The sequence below is a fragment of the Nothobranchius furzeri genome, chromosome 4, assembly GCF_043380555.1.
Source record: "Nothobranchius furzeri strain GRZ-AD chromosome 4, NfurGRZ-RIMD1, whole genome shotgun sequence".
NCBI classification, from domain to species: Eukaryota; Metazoa; Chordata; class Actinopteri; order Cyprinodontiformes; family Nothobranchiidae; genus Nothobranchius; species Nothobranchius furzeri.
In genome coordinates, this window is record NC_091744.1 from 7,031,077 (window position 1) to 7,047,112 (window position 16,036).

A 16,036-nucleotide genomic window follows, 5' to 3' on the forward strand; every position below is an offset into this window, starting at 1 on the left:
ATCCCCCTAAATGTGAGATGTAGAGGAGTCAGGACGATCATGTAAAACTTTAATTATACGTGGAGCTCTTGACCATTTATAGTCTGATTGTGCTGCAGGAATGTTGATGTGTTTGCCTGGAGTTTCATACAGCTTGTGTTTTTTGCTGAGTGGGCTTTAATGAGCCGTGGGTCTTAAAGAAGGCAAAATACAAGATTTAAACCAACGTCCCATTCAAGTGGAGGAGGACATAAAATCCTCACCTTCATTTAACCTTTTGAAATCTATTTCAATCATTATAAACTGGAGAAACATTTGAAAAGGACCATGGATAAATTTGTAAGTACCTTCCACAATAAAATAAAAAATTCCAGACAATTACCTCTAGGCCAATGCTCTCCAATCCTGATCTTCAAGATCCCCTATCCTGCATGTTTTAGTTGGTTCCCTGTTTCAACACTCTTGATTTGAATCAGTGGTGATTGACAGGCCTTTGCAAAGGTGGATGATCTGTTGAACAGGTAATTCAACTATTGAATAAGGTGTGTTGGAGCAGAGAAACAACTAAAACATGCTGGACAGGGGCCCAGAAAAAAGGGGATTGGCCACTTCAACTCTCTATTTTTAAACTGGAGCTTGGTTGAACACCTTTTCAGGAACTCCTGTCCTACCTTTAACCCTTAAAGCCATACTATGCAAATTTGTCATATTTTAAATCATTTTCTTGAGTCACTATGTGCTAAAATGACCCTTTACAGGGCCCTCTGTGGCCAGAGTGTAGCATTTGCAACTTTAGAGTGCCAGTCCAATCTGTTGGTGCCTGTGGTCATCTGGGCATTCGGGACGGTAAACCCGAAACTGGAAGAGTGGCTAAAGCAAATCCCAAGAAAAACATCAGACATCTCAGTCCAGAAAACTGTATTTTATTTTAGGTATCAACATGCCACCGCTTTTACCTCAACACTGATGCCAGACATTAAAGATGCAATCACGATGGAATAGCCAAGTGTGGGAGCTGTACACACTTCACCACAGCTGCTCACTGAAGTAGAATATGTTTAATGGAAAGGTGCTAAGTATTAAAACAATTTCTGTGTTTGCTAACACTTCAGGAGTAACAGGTGACTGAGGAGAAGGAGGAGGAGAGAATGGGGTGAGAAATATGAGAAAACTGTGACAAACTAGTGTGTTAACATTAAAATAGTAAATAAAAAACTCCATAATTATACACAAATCATAATAACAGACTCATTGCAAAAGGCTTTAGGCTTGAAACATCTTTAAATGTGAAAAATATATCTGTGGAACTAGGGTTGGGCAATAAATAGAAAATTTATCGTTATTGAAATTTGTGACTATTATCGCGATAATTTTTTTCCCATGTCAATAAATCTGATAATAAAGAAATGAAAAGATGTGTGTAGGTTGACAACGTTCATGTCCCTTTAAGAAGCTGTACCACCTTGAGTCGCATAAAAATGTGACTCAACGTTATACGTGTGACAGCGCCATCTAGTGGACAACTTTTGTTTCTGCGCATACCTGTAGTCATTGTCCACTTATCGTTATTGAGGTGAAATCCTCAATATATCGTGATACTGATTTTAGGTCATATCGTCCAGCCCTGTGTGGAACTTTAGAAAATTCAAGAAAACAAGAAGCATCTCCACTAAATGAGAGAAATACACAGCAGATGACACTTAAACTATGTTTTATTTATTTCCGGGTAAATACTAATTGATCAAGTATTTACCTGGTAGTTATTTGGAAAGTAATCAAATACACAGTAAAGTCACATTATACATCATATTACAGTTAGACATTATATTACGGTTATAATATATTATTACAGACATTACATAATAAACTATTTTATGATTGTTTCATTTTTTATTATAATTGAAGAATTAAAGCAACATGTTTATTTCCCTCTACCTTCACAAAATTGATGAGGTACTAACATCGGTACAGGTCAAGTAGCAACAATGAACTTAAATAAACATTAGAACAAAGCAGAGTTACTTATAAACTAGTTTCCTCATAATTACTAGGTTTGTAAGAAAATATCAATATGCTGAATCATTTGTGTTAAGATACTGAATTCATATTTAAAAGCAGTGTATAGATTTTTTTACTCTTTTGTGTGGTGCAATTCATACTCCGACTGCTAGGTGGCAGCAGTTTTTACCAACTTCAATCTGATGTAAAAGCATCTGGCCTGAGTTTTCCAATAGATTACTTTATAGTGACTAAAATTACATCGCGGCTTAATGTTGTAATGCATTGTCGAAAGCAGCCCTAGACAAACAAACATGCATTTTGAATGGTTGACTATGGGTATGAGTCACTTCAGTCATCACAAAGTTGTAGTTTTGTGTCCTAGATGTTTAAACAGGAAGAAACTAAGCACTGCGTTATTTTATCCTTTTTCCAAAGCTGGGTAAGGTCTGCAACAATATGACACAGCTGTAAAGTGAATGAGCAAAGTTAAAGACAGTAGAAGCAGAGCAATGGCAATAATAATCAGTGTTGGGCAAGTTAATTCAAATTTGTAATGCATTATTTTTTACTTGTTACCTTCACTTTAAAGTAGTAGTAGTCTGACGCTCAGTGAACTCATGGCATATCCAGTGGAAAGTGGTGTGGTATCTGAGCTAGGATTGCTGTTAAAACAGTCAGATTTAATAACAGTTGTTTAAAATGATTGTTTATTAAATAAATGCAACAACAACTGTACTCTCAGCACGCTGCCATGATATATTAACTGAGCAGGGAGTGAGGTGGTGGGGGCTCCAGGGCCTATTTTGCCTTGGTCCCCAAATACTTTGATATGGCTCTGAATGTGGGACTGACTTTTGAGGGTGATCTGATTCGATCACATGTATAAATATTAGATGCTTATATATTATTGCTTTTCACTGGTAAATATGTGTATTGGGGAAAAATCAACCAACTTATTTTTCTTAGTTTTGTTTTCTTGATTTTATTTGAATAATTTCTTGTCCTTTCTCTCTCTAACCTTCCTGCATGTTGCACCTTTTCTCAGTCTTCCAGTAAAACAGTTTCCTAGATTTCCCTCTTTCTAACTAATCAGTCAATGGGATCTACCAAATGCAAAAAAAAGCTTAATATGCGCTGCGCTCCTGCAGCAATGAGTTGAAATCACTGGGGCACAGATTATGAACTCAGCTGAGGCAAAGCACGTCAGAAAAGTACAGAAGGTACCAGAGAATATGGGCTGATATGAACGGTCACAAGTGAATTATTTTGTTTTAGTGAAGCGATTTTGTGAATGTTACAGCGGCTGCGCGCAGGACTCAGCTGGAGTATTTGAGTCATTACTGCTGCGCGCTGCATCCTCTCTGCTCATAGAATGCCCGAAAAGCTGAGTCCATAAATGACGTAATATATGTAGATAATGGACCTTTTATCGGGCTTCTCGCAATTTGAATTTTTAAGAAACCCACATCTTGATTCTGGGTTTAAAAATGCATTGTAATAACCACGTTACTGACAATTGTCAGTAATTATTATCAATTTCTTTCCCTGTAATGCCCTACATTACCATATTACAGCAAAAAGCAATGCATTACAGTAATTAATTACTTTGTACTGCGTTACTCCACAACACTGGTAATAGTATGGAAAAGCAGATTTTCAAGGTGTGGAGCAAATAAAGTGAAGCATATTAACCCTCCCACTGTTCTAATGGGTGACCCCAATGGGGAAAGTTGACTATTGAGCAGGATTGATGGTTTATCCCTTGAGGTCCACGTGGCAGGGGTGAGGTGGTGCTCACTCCTCACCCCTGCCACATGGAACCAAGGGATAAACCATCAACCCTGCTCAATGGTCAACTTTCCTCATGGGGTCACACCCATTAGGACAGTGGGAGGGTTAATAATAATAATAATAATAATAATAATAATAATAATTATTATTATTATTATTATTATTATTATTATTATTATGACACTTTACAGCAATAAAATAACAATATAGAAACCAAGTTAAAAACGGCAAAAATCACACACAGAAACCTAAAAATACAAACTAGATAATAAAACCAATGAAGATGGAAAAGGTGACACTAGCAGTATGCAGTCTGAAACAGGTGAGGTTTGAATCTAGATTTAAAGGAGGAGAGCGAGTCAGAGTTACGGATGGCTTGAGGGAGAGAATTCCAGAGATGGGGAGCAGAGCTTTCAGCAGCTCTGCTCCCCATAGTGCTGAGACGGAAAAGTGGGACAGAGAGAGTGATAGAGGATGATGATGTGAGGGAACGGACGGGAGAGATAATGTGAATGAGGTCAGACAGGTATGGGGGAGAAAGGTTATGGATAGTTTAAATGTGAGGAGAAGGATTTTGAAATCTATGTGTTGGCTAACAGGAAGCCAGTGAAGCTGTTGCAGGACAGGGCTGACATGGTGACTCACAGGGGTTTTAGAAATTAAGCGTGCAGCAGAATTTTTAACCAGTTGGAGCTTATGGATGGACTTTTATGGTAAACCAAATTGGAGTGAATTGCAGTAGTCAATTCTTGAGGTGACAAGGCTGTGAACAAGTATGGAAGCAGAGTGGGGGGTGAGAGCGGGGTGAAGGCGATTAATATTGCGCAGGTGAAAGTAGGCAGACCGAGTGATGTTACTGATGTGGGATTGAAATGAAAGAGTGGTGTCAAGGATGACACCCAGACTCTTAACCTGCAGGGAAGAAGAAACAGAGGAGGAATCAACAGTAAGGGAAAAACTGGGAGCTTTGGATGAGGTGGATTTGGTGCCAACTAAAAGGATTTCTGTTTTGTCACTGTTAAGTTTGAGAAAATTTGTGGTGAGCCAAGATTTAATTTCAGTTAGACAGGAAGAAAGGGAGTGGGGTGGAAGTGGAGATTGGGGTTTTAAGGAAAAGTAAAGCTGGGTGTCATCGACATAGCAGGGAAAATAAATGTTAAATTTGTGAAAGATATGACCAAGTGGAAGGAGGTAGATAATGAAGAGATGGAGCCCCAACACAGAACCATGGGTCACACCTTTGACAACTGGGGAGGGGTCTGATCTGAACTGTATAAATTGTATGCAACCTGAGAGATAGGAGAGGAACCAGTCAAGTGTGAGATGGGATATGTCAATAGATGAGAGCCAGTCAAGAAGAACTGAATGAGAAATGGTGTCAAAAGCTCAGATCAAGCAGGATGAGGATGGTAAGAAGGCCTGAATCAACAGCAGTCAGAAGATTATTAGTGATTTTTAAGAGAGCAGTTTCTGTACTGTGACCAGGGTGATAAACAGATTGAAATTGTTCATGGAAAGTGTTTTGTTCCAAGTGAGAGTGGAGTTGGGAGACGACAACTTTCTCCAGAATTTTTGAAATGAAAGGTAGGTTGGAAATGGAGCGAAGGTTATTAAAGTTGTTTGGATCTGCACCTGGGTTTTCAAGTATGGGTCTGACTGCAGCAATTTTGAGTTGAGATGGAACAATACCAGTGGTGAGAGAGGAGTGGATAATAATGTATTGAACTTATATAGCGCTTTTCTAGACACTCAAAGACGCTTCCCACACACTCTCACATTCACACACGGCTAGTGATGGTAAGCGACTTGTAACCACAGCCGCCCTGGGGAGGTCTGACAGAGGCTGCCATTTGGCGCCGTCGGCCCCTCTGACCACCACTAACACAGGCAAGTTGGGTGAAGTGTCTTGCCCAAGGACACAACAGCAGGATACCCCTGGCGGGAGCTGGAATTGAACCCACGACCCTCCGATCATGAGGCAACCTGCTCTACCACCTGAGCTACTGCTGGTAGTTATGAACGGAGTGAGGGAGGACAGGCAGGATTTAACTAGAGAGGTGGGAAGGGGATCAAGCTGACAGTTGGAAGACTTTGATTTGCAGATAAGATTGGAAATTTCAGAGGCATTAGGAGCGGAGAAAGAAGAACAATGTGGAAAAAAAGAGTGGCTGGGGGGCAGGTGGAGAAACAGTAGATAAGTGCTGATGGATCTTACAAATTTTGTCATTGAAAAACAGCAGTAAAGATTGGCAGGTGTCAGCAGAGTACATATGTGATGGTAAGAGTTTGGTGATTGGACAGATCTATTCAATAATCAAAACAATGCTCTTGGGTTACCAGCGTTAGAAGTTACAAGTCCAGAGAAATAAACAGATTTGGCAGGGGCTATTGAAGATTGTAGTTCCGTAAATGGGTCAGATACATCTCTTTGTGGATACTGAGGCCAGTTCTTTTGTAGAGACGTCCAAGTTGGCGACCTTCGGATTTTAGTGAACGTAATTCAGCAGTATACCAGGGTGTACTTGTTGAGAAGAAAACCAACCGGGTTTTAAGAGGAGTAACAGAGTTAAAGATGTCATTCAGACCACTGTTGTAATAGAAAACAAGTTCATCAGGACTGGAGAGGTGAGCCGGGATTTTTATGTTGTCAAAATTGGTGCTGAGAGTATCTATGTCAGCAGATTTAAGGTTCCGAAAAGAGATGAGAAGTGGTGTATGAATTGCAGATAGGCAGAGGGTGACATTAAATGACAAAAGATGGTCTGTTAGAGGGAGTTCATTGGCTGCACAGTTTGTTGGAATGACACCTGAGCAGCAAATTGAGTCCAGAGTGTGGCCTTTGATGTGGGCAGGAAAGTCAACAAATTAACCGTGACCAAAACTCTCCAAACAGGACAGGAATTCCCTGGTCATAAGCAGGTTCTTATTGTCTAAATGTATACTGAAGTCCCCCAATAGAATAACATTCTGTGAAAAAGTAGAGAGCTGGGTGAGTAATAAGGATAAATCATTTATAAAGTCACTGTTTGGCTTGTGGGGGGGGGGGGGGGGGGGGGGGCATAAACTGTGGCAACAGTAGTGGGAGTTGGACCAGGTAGTTTAAAACCCATACATTCAAAAGAACTGAGGTCTGGCACAGAGACAGGCAGAACTCGCCACTTCTCACGATGAATTGTTGCGAGACCTCCTCCTTGGCCATCGCCATGGGGATGACTAATGTCAACATTGCCGGAAGGAGTAGCGTCATTTAGTTGAGAGAACTCGTTTCACTGCTGCCATGTTTCATTCAGAATTAAAAAGTCAAACTTACGGTCAGTGATGAGATCTTTGATGAGATCCCTCTTGTGTGTAAGTGAGCGGATGTTGAGAAGTCCAAAGTTGACGGTGGAGTTATCCAGTTTGACAGCAGCGCTAGCTGACCTAGCTGGGCAGGTTAACATGCTAGGATTGATCATCCGGTGAGATTTACGGTAGTTGTTAAGGGTAGTGGACCAGAACGATTTTATGGTTTTTGATCTGTCGAAGGAGAAGGTTCTGCGGGATTCTTGGTGAACATAGCGTCGGCGTGGAGGAAGAGTGATGTCCGGATGATTGTAAATAGAGACCGGAGGGTCGAACACTGGCAGATTCCAGCGAAGCCAGAGGAGTTCAGTGGCTGTGTAATTAAGTAAACCAGAAGCAGGATGGTAGCAAAAGAACAAAATTGCCCAGAGGAGAGCAGACCAGATGAGAAGCCTGCTGGAGCCCATGTCTGCAGTGCCAAGGCAAGGCAGAGGTGCTGGCAGGTGACGAGTCCCAGAAACAGGAGGGAGGGTAAAAGGTCCACTTGCACTCGTAGAATGTTGATAAAAGTTCACTACATCTGGCGCATTAAAAACCCCAAAGTACACCGCAGAAACAATACAAACATTTGAAGACAAAGCGTTAGAAAATGTTTAAAAACATTTAAAAGTTAAACCAGCAAGCAGCGGTACCAAACCGCTGATTTTTCCATACATTTTGCTGGTGGGAAAGGTCCTACGTCCGAGAATGATGAACAGATACTAGCAACGCTCACTGATGTGGTGTAAACTTAGAAGCCCAGCTGTACTTCTCGGCCAAAAAGCCCAGAGACCAGAGGTAGGTGGTATCTAAAAGTTAGTGTCTTTCATAATGAACTAAGAGTTTTTTAAAAAGTACTTGAAAGTGGCAATATGTAGTTTCTTGGCAATAGGGGGGCAGTACATACGTTTCAAGGTAGCTTTACAGCATTGCTGTGACTGTCGCTAGTTTTAAAAAACCTTATGGTAAATGTTATGTGTGGAGCAGAAATCATGTCTCGTGTGATTCCTCAGACTTTGATGGTTCTTCAGTTAATTCCATCGAGAGAATGCAATGCCAATTGTAGTTTTCTGGCGCTGTAGTTTCCGGATCTGTCTGGGGTACTGCGCCTGCCAATGTCGTCATCACACTACGGCAACACCACTCGGCCAAAATATATTGAATCTCTTTTTTGATTCTGTTCTTTCACATAGATTTAGGAAAGAGTTAAGCAGTTTTGTAATTAAATTCGTGTTTCTTACTATCTAAATGTTTTTAAATGTGGTAACGTATATTCTGTAAGTACATCCTCCCAATCATCTAGAAGTCATCGACAGGTGAAGGACCGCGAGCCAGCCAGAAGGAAACATGCCCTCGAATATGGCATCCCCCAAAGATGCTACACCTGTGCCCTGTGTACTTAAGACCCAACATTTTTGATTATATGTTACAAAGCCACAAATATTTTTCAACGACTGTACATCATTTTATTCAGCGTAATGAGGAACTGTTCGAGCATAAAAGTTAGTTTTTTGTTTCTCTCGAAGTGTTTTATCGACTGGAATTTTTCAATCTGCAAATGCGGTTTGCTTGTCTAGCATTAATAACCAGCAGCACTTACCCAGTGACGTCAACTTATGTCGTCAACAAGTATGCTACTAAATTCAGTCTTAGAAATATCATGCATCATCTGGCTTTTAGTATCAAATGTATTGTATCGTGTCCCCTTGTATTGTAATATATTTCACATCGCCACATTCCTTCCAGACACACCCCTAGTAATTATCCTCTTCACCTGTTAGTAATTACTGCGTAAATAATTGTAGTTTTACCAAGTATTTTCCAGATAAGCACCTGGTAATTAGAGTAATGAAAGGATTACTACAAATTGATGGATTCTTCACTACAATTCTGCTACATTTTCCAATGAGTTTGCAGGTGTTTTCCTTTCTGCTTTAGAGCATGAATGCTGTTTTACTGCTCAAACGTTCCTGCGGTCATCGGTTTCACCACATGCTGGTTTGAAATCAAGTTATCCTTTGATGACTGCCTGCAGTCCGAGTTCTACTCCCAATTTAAGAAAAAACAACGTTACGAGGCTTTAGCGGATCTCTGTAATCCAGCCAAAATGACACCAGCACCACATTCAAATCTGTGCAAGTCTTTGAAATAGATGAAAACGTCTTAGTCTGAAAGGATCTTTATGCTGTTTGTGAGTAATGTGATCCAATAGAATAAACACCAGATAAATGTTTTCCACAGCTTCTCCTCTGAAACAAGCAGCGAGGATCAAAGACCTGATGCTGCACTCTTGTTTTCTCAGATCAGGTGAAATATATTGTTCTTCTTCTACCGATTATTTCTAAGCGATGGGAGCCGTTAAAGTCTTTACCCACATAACCTAAGGCAAACACTGCAGGGCCGTTGGGATGAGACAACAATTAGGATGAGAAAATACACTAAGCAAATGATCCACGGGCTGGCAGGTAAATGCAAAAAGAGAAACAAAGGAAGTGAAAAGGCCTTAAAGACTTCGTCATCTTGTGTGACTAAAACTAAATGGAGAATTTCCTAACTACAGTTTCCAGTGAAGTTCATCAAACTTTAAAGAAATCCCTGTAATGATGTAGCGTAGATTTATATAATAACTCATTACTGTTGTATATTCAGCTCTCCGCTAGTCCAATATCTCATTACCAGGCTCTATACACGACACAGGGAAAAAGGAACAAAGCTCAGCTCTATAAGGAGTTCTGCACACACATGAATAAATGATTACATTAAATAGAAGAATAGTCTGAACTAATAGGGGGGTAGCACATCTGTGGATTTGTCCTTTTTCTCTACAGTCAGAAACATTTTTCACCTCTCTTTGAAATCGCTCACAGGCATGAGTGATCGTTGCTGCGCGCTTGGATCTCTGCCAGTCTTGTTACAACGTAATTCCTCTTATGACTGCCTAATGAGGAAAACTCACTCGCAGAGACATTCATCACAAACGAAGCAGCATGTGCGTCTCTAATGCTTCAGTCAACCAAAGAGCGCCGTCTCTTTAAGGAAGGCTGAAACAAGCGTGCCCTGATGGTAAACACAACAGCACTGCCAGCAAAACCTGATTAATGCCAAACATCCACTGTAATTATCACATTAGCATATTGTAATCTCACAAATTACCATGAAAATCATAATGACAGCTTTCTTTTTACACTTTCAGCGGGGCGAACACCGTGTGATACGCCCATTGAGAGCTCCTTTCTGACATTAGAGTAGGGGACTAATTCTACACAGGAGCTGCCACATCTAAGATGCTACGCTAAAAGGCATTTTACAGGCTAAACATTAATTATTCATTAAATAAATTATCAAAAAAGAGGCTTAATGTGAGCATCCTGGAAATAGCACGAACCCACAACACACACACAACCACACACAGACTATGGAATCTGCTGTGGCTTTTTCACATTTTCACACACACATTTTTCTCTCTAGGCTAATGCACTGAGCATGATTGCTGAGTCAGGGTATATGCAGATTTAAGGGAGCCAAATTTAAGACTTTTTAAGACCTTTTTTAAGGCCACTTTGACCAAATTTAAGCTATTTTAAAAATTTAATTTAAGCTATAATTTCCAGTTATTGCCTGGAACCGGTGCTAACCACGTCGCAAACGTGGGATTAGCCATCCAGTTACCATTAAACTTGCCCTTTCCCATGGCGCAAGCTCCCACTAGCTTAACCAGCTAATGTGCTCATCTAAAAAAATAGCCCCCTTTCACAACCAACTGACTGCGTACGGTTCCGCTTACGTCAACATCATACACAAAAAATGCTGAACACTAACTAGAAATTCACGGAATTTTTATAGAAATAAAAGAATCTTGTTTATTGGGTCTTTGGTCATTTAAGACCTTTGGAAACTGGATTTAAGGATTATTTGTCATTTTTAAGGACTTTTAAGGCCTTAAATTAGGAAAAGCTAATTTAAGACTTTTTAAGACTTTTTAAGGGCCCGCGGATACCCTGTGAGTGCACATAGGAAGTGAGGAGATATGGATGAACTACCAGAACCACACAGGGTTCTTAATAAGAGGCTGTAGGGAGGTGAGAAAACACCCCTTCCATCATTTTTTTTTTAACTTCCCATGATCTCGTTCAAGGACTTCATCTGCAGATATAACGGACGAGTCGGACCTTTAGGGGATGATTCGGATTAGGACAAGCGACTTGTGTGTGTTGGGGATTGGGAATGGGATTGGTGGTCTACCTACGTGGATCCTCTCCTGCATGATTAAAAAGTCTCAAAGCCGTCACCTCTAACTTCATCCTCTATTACATCATCTGATTATTACACACTTCCTGTTTAAGAGAGTGAGAGATGCAAATGCAGAAGAGGAAAAGTCATATTGCATATGGATGTTATGCAATTTTCCTCAGCATCTAATAACTTACAAAGCTTTGATGACAGAAATCCTACAGCTAAACCTTGAAGCTCCCACTCAGGATAAACAAAACTCGTGCAACAAACCAGCCAACGCCCTGAGTGAGCTGCTTACAAAAAGAAAAGTAGAATAAAATCTAAGAATGACTACCAGCCCATCTGCTTTGTAGCCTTAATTTTTGAAGTTTAAAGGCGATCCGGGGTGGTAGAGATGCTTTCGTGGCTCTGCTGACTAATAAAGGGGGGTTCTCTTTTTTAGGTTCCTACAACATCAGATCTTAAATAATTCCCTTTGTAGGGTCGTTTTTACATCATGAATGAGAAGATCCTTGATTAAATATAAGTCCTCATTGATAAAAAGTTCAAATGTGTAGAAAAAGGTCTCCAGAGATGATTAAAACTGACACAAACTGGTCTTTTTCTATTAGATAAATCTACGGATGTATGTCTTGTTAAGGTCAGAGGAGAGTGGGCAGGCCAGTTCTGGAGTCCAGGGAACTCCAGCAGCAGGAGATCACACCTAAGCCCCCTTCAGACAGGCCATGAAAAACGGAAATGTTCAGGACTCTGTCCGTAAGACCTTTGTGTCTGAATACAAACATCCGGATAACCTTTTCCGTAATTAAACCGCACGAAGCCCCTAGTAACAGGTCCGGACTTGTCACGGACAGGGTGGCTGCTTCAGACTGGTGAGGTCGAGTTCCGGACAGGGAGGAGGAGGGGACCGGGGGACGCTGAGCGCACCTAGATAGCTTGCTCCTGTAGCATGCGGCGAACCATGGCAGCTCGCCTCCTACAGTACTGACTAGACGCGCGACGGGGCGCTTCACACCGCTTCCGTGATTCCTTTATTAGCCATTGAGCTTCATCATCCAGGTCTCTTATGCGTCTTCGTGTGCGCAGAATTATGCTTAACATAAGTCCGATCAGTGAGAGGAATTCTATCTCTTCATCTGCCATGTTTGACTGAATGGCTTATGGCTTTGTTTGGGTAAATGACACATGTCGCCCCCCCCCCACACACACACACACACACATTGTCCACACATATCCCAGAATGTCAATCTGAAAAGGGCTCTAGAGTCTCTCCTATCAGCGAAGAACAGGACACTGAGACTACCATTAACACAAGATCACCAGAACTGGACCAGAAGAGACTGGAAAATCTTCCCTGGTCTGATGAGTCTGGAATTCAGCTTCATCATTCAGAGGGTCGGGTCAGAATTAGGTGTCACCAACATGAAAGCATGGATCCATCCTGCTTTGTATCAATGTTTCAGGCTGCTGCTGCTGGTGTAATGGTGTGAGGGATGTGTTCATGTTCCACCTTGAACCCATCAGTACCACCTGAGCCCGGTTGAAACACCACTGCCTACCTGATTATTGTTGCTGACCATGTCCATCCCTTAATGATCACACGGACCCATCTTATGATGGCTATTTCCAGCAGGATTATGCACCATGTCACAAAGTTCAGATAATCTGGTTTTTGGAACATGATCATCAGTTCAATAGACTCCAGATCTCATCCCAAAACCTTTGGAATGTGGTGGAACAGGAGATTCTCATCACGGATGGAGCTGATGCTGTCATGTCAAGATGAACCAGAACCTCTGAGGAATGTTAGTGAGTTAATGACATGAACAGATTTGTTTCTGAAGACAAGAGGGGTCTGTGGTGTACCTAATAAAGTGGCAAAGTGAGTGTCAAATCTGATGTGTTTTTGCCTTGTATGATGAAATTGCGGCTCTAAGAGTTTTATTATCTATCAAATAATAAAAGCTGTGTCTCTTTGTGAGAATTATTTACTTCGCACTAATTATTAACTAAAAAGTGTTTTTTTAACCTGATATTTACCCGAGTGGAGATTTTAGTCCCAACCCCGCTGTGACCTCTGAAAGCTCAACTCAGAAGGGAGCAGGTGAAGCTGAGGGTGGAGACACTTGTGACGATTTCTGTCAAACGCTGCAGCAACTCAGCAGTTTATCCGCTGCCTCTCCCTCTAATGGGGTAACGCAGCGTTCAGAGCAGCTCGTATTTACTCTCTGTACGTCCCGTCTTCCTGTTCCACGCTGAACATCCTCTTCCTTCCTCTCCCTCTAGCTTCCCTGCTAATCTACACTCTGGCAGAAACTTCTCCATGAATAATTGAAATGAATGACAGCGCCATCTCATTAGGAATTCACATTATAGGCCTCAGCCGAGGGGGAAGAGGAGAAAGATAACGTCCTGAGAAGATAAAGTGCTGAAAGGATTCAGGTAGTAATGCAAAACTGAGCAGGTATTTGTGTGTGTGTGTGCGTGCGTGCGTGCGTGCGTGTGCGTGCGTGCGTGCGTGCGTGCGTGTGAATGAAACTCGTCATTTAGACCCAGCTGCCTGTTAGCTGGAATCGGTGCTGTGATGCAGCAAACAACCAGTTAGCTCCAGCCCTCATAAATGGGAATGTGCTCAGAGGGAATGCTCCCACTTTCCACTCCTAAATACACTTCATCCTGTCCCATGTGATTGCATACCAACTGTGTGCTTTTGTATGACTCATCTTTTTTTTCTAATCATGTTCTTTTCCTCCAATCAAAGCAGACTGTTGCTTTAGTGGGAAACGTCATAACCCAGGACAGTGTGTGTGTGTGTGTGTGTGTGTGTGTGTGTGTGTGCAGCTGCCCACCTCCAGCTCCTGTTCCCTCTGTAGGGCGAACTGCTTAAATGACTTGACGATGATTCCGGCGTTGGAGCAGTCGTAAACAAAAATGGACGGGCTCCCCATCCACGTCTGCAGGTCGTAGATGGACAGCGGGATGTACTGGGTGTAGTTCTGCAACAGACCAGGAGACAGGATAGACGCTGCATTATGTTACTGCTAATAACTCACTTTAATTGATTTATAATGTTAAATTATTAACCATGCATCTGTTTGATGAAAAGTACAAGAAGACAGGGAGAGTAGATGTGGGGAAAAAGGAAAGCATAATAAGGAAAAGTGAGAACAATGAGGAGATTGGGAAAGTCAGGAGTATAAATCCATCGTGGGGCTGTAAAGGCGTCAGCTCCAAAACCTAATGTTAAATTTTATTCTACACAAGTTCCTGGCATCGCTGGCTTCTAAAATAAATCCCGCTGATGTCCCGTTTCAGCAGGCTGTGACACAGCAGTGTCAATTTACAGGATAAGGAATGAGGAATAAAATGTAGAGGAAAGGGGAAAAGAGGAACGAGGACGAAGAAGCCATATAGCTTCAGGCTGTAAAGCTGACGTGGAAATGTTCAACCCAGACAGCTGTGGTGCATCATTACACGCGTGTGCACACTTACGGGACAAAGCAGCAAACCGCTAAGCGTTTAGTGTCTGACATGTCAGAATCACTGCAACTCAAAGCTTAGAGGAGCACAAGGCTGGAGCTCAAAGGTAAACTGTGTTTATGTGTTTGGTTACAAAGTGATTCGTGCTTTTACAACAAATCAACCTACTACTGATTTATTTTAGTCCACTTCAATCAAATTCAGGATTTTAGGAAGAACTTCTGAACTTTATTCAAAATCTGTTTCAACACAAATCCTGACATTTTGTTCAGTTCTCCTGCCATATTTCTGAGTGTCTGGCCTGAGTGTCCCTGAACGCATCATCGCTGGAGCTGCTAGCTATAGCTTCCTTCGCTGTGCCCTCCTACACTGCCATCAGCTGAAATATGACAGAGACTTGCACTATTTGGTGCACTTGTAAACATGGCCTGTGTATTTCTCAGCACGAGATAGTTAAGACGTTGTTGGAGCTTCTGCGTTATTTAATAAACAAACATGATTAATGATGTTAATAATGAACAATAATTGGCTGTATATTTTCAGAGGACAGGTCTGTATGTGTGGTACCTTGTTGAAAACCCAGATTTCCCCATTGACGGTGGGCCGTGGCACTCCGTGGCCGTTGTAGTGGAAGAGGACCCGCTCTTCCTTTGCGTTGCGTCTCAGTGACGTGCACAGTTTCTTCACCTCGTCCACTGTGGGGTCCAGACTCTGTTTGTAGCGGGCCTAAAATCACAAAACAAGAGAGAAAGTGGAAACGAGATCTATGAACTTCGGAATTTTGTTTCTGCTTTACAAATCGAGCTGAATCTGACCTGAAGCCTAAGCTGCATGTGGCTGACACGGCAAACAAGTTTTAAAGATCATAAAAATGAGTTTACTCCGATAACTGAAAGCTGTCAAAACATAAAACATCAAACTGCTTTTCTATGGAATTAAACCTTTGTTAATTGTTGAGTACAAGACAGTCAGCCCCATGTGTGTGTGTGTGTGTGTGTGTGTGTGGCCCGGAGGACAGAGGACAGGAGAATGCGCAGCTAATTAATTAAATAATTTGGTTCTGTACATTTCTCTTCAGCACAGCCGACAAAGGTTTATGATGGGTCAGTCCTCCTGCATGCTCAGATCATTCCTTTCCCTTGCTTGAAAAATTGTTCCAAAATGAAAGTTGAACCCACATATTTTTTATCTGTGAATTCAATGCCGTTCGGCGAGTCTCAAATAAACATTT

The 16,036-nt window shown here is 41.6% G+C and overlaps 1 protein-coding gene across 3 annotated transcripts in view; it reads right to left on the reverse strand.

Moving 5' to 3' along the window:
- The window catches only part of rptor (regulatory associated protein of MTOR, complex 1), a 253,616-nt gene that overhangs the window by 151,757 nt on the left and 85,823 nt on the right, over nt 1-16,036 (reverse strand). For all 3 annotated transcript variants that reach the window (XM_070550035.1, XM_070550033.1, XM_070550034.1), the window contains exons 5-6: nt 15,373-15,531; nt 14,175-14,321 (exon numbers count right to left, since the gene is read on the reverse strand). In XM_070550035.1, coding sequence (XP_070406136.1) covers nt 14,175-14,321; nt 15,373-15,531 — 306 coding nt within the window. The remainder of the gene's footprint in view (nt 1-14,174; nt 14,322-15,372; nt 15,532-16,036) is intronic.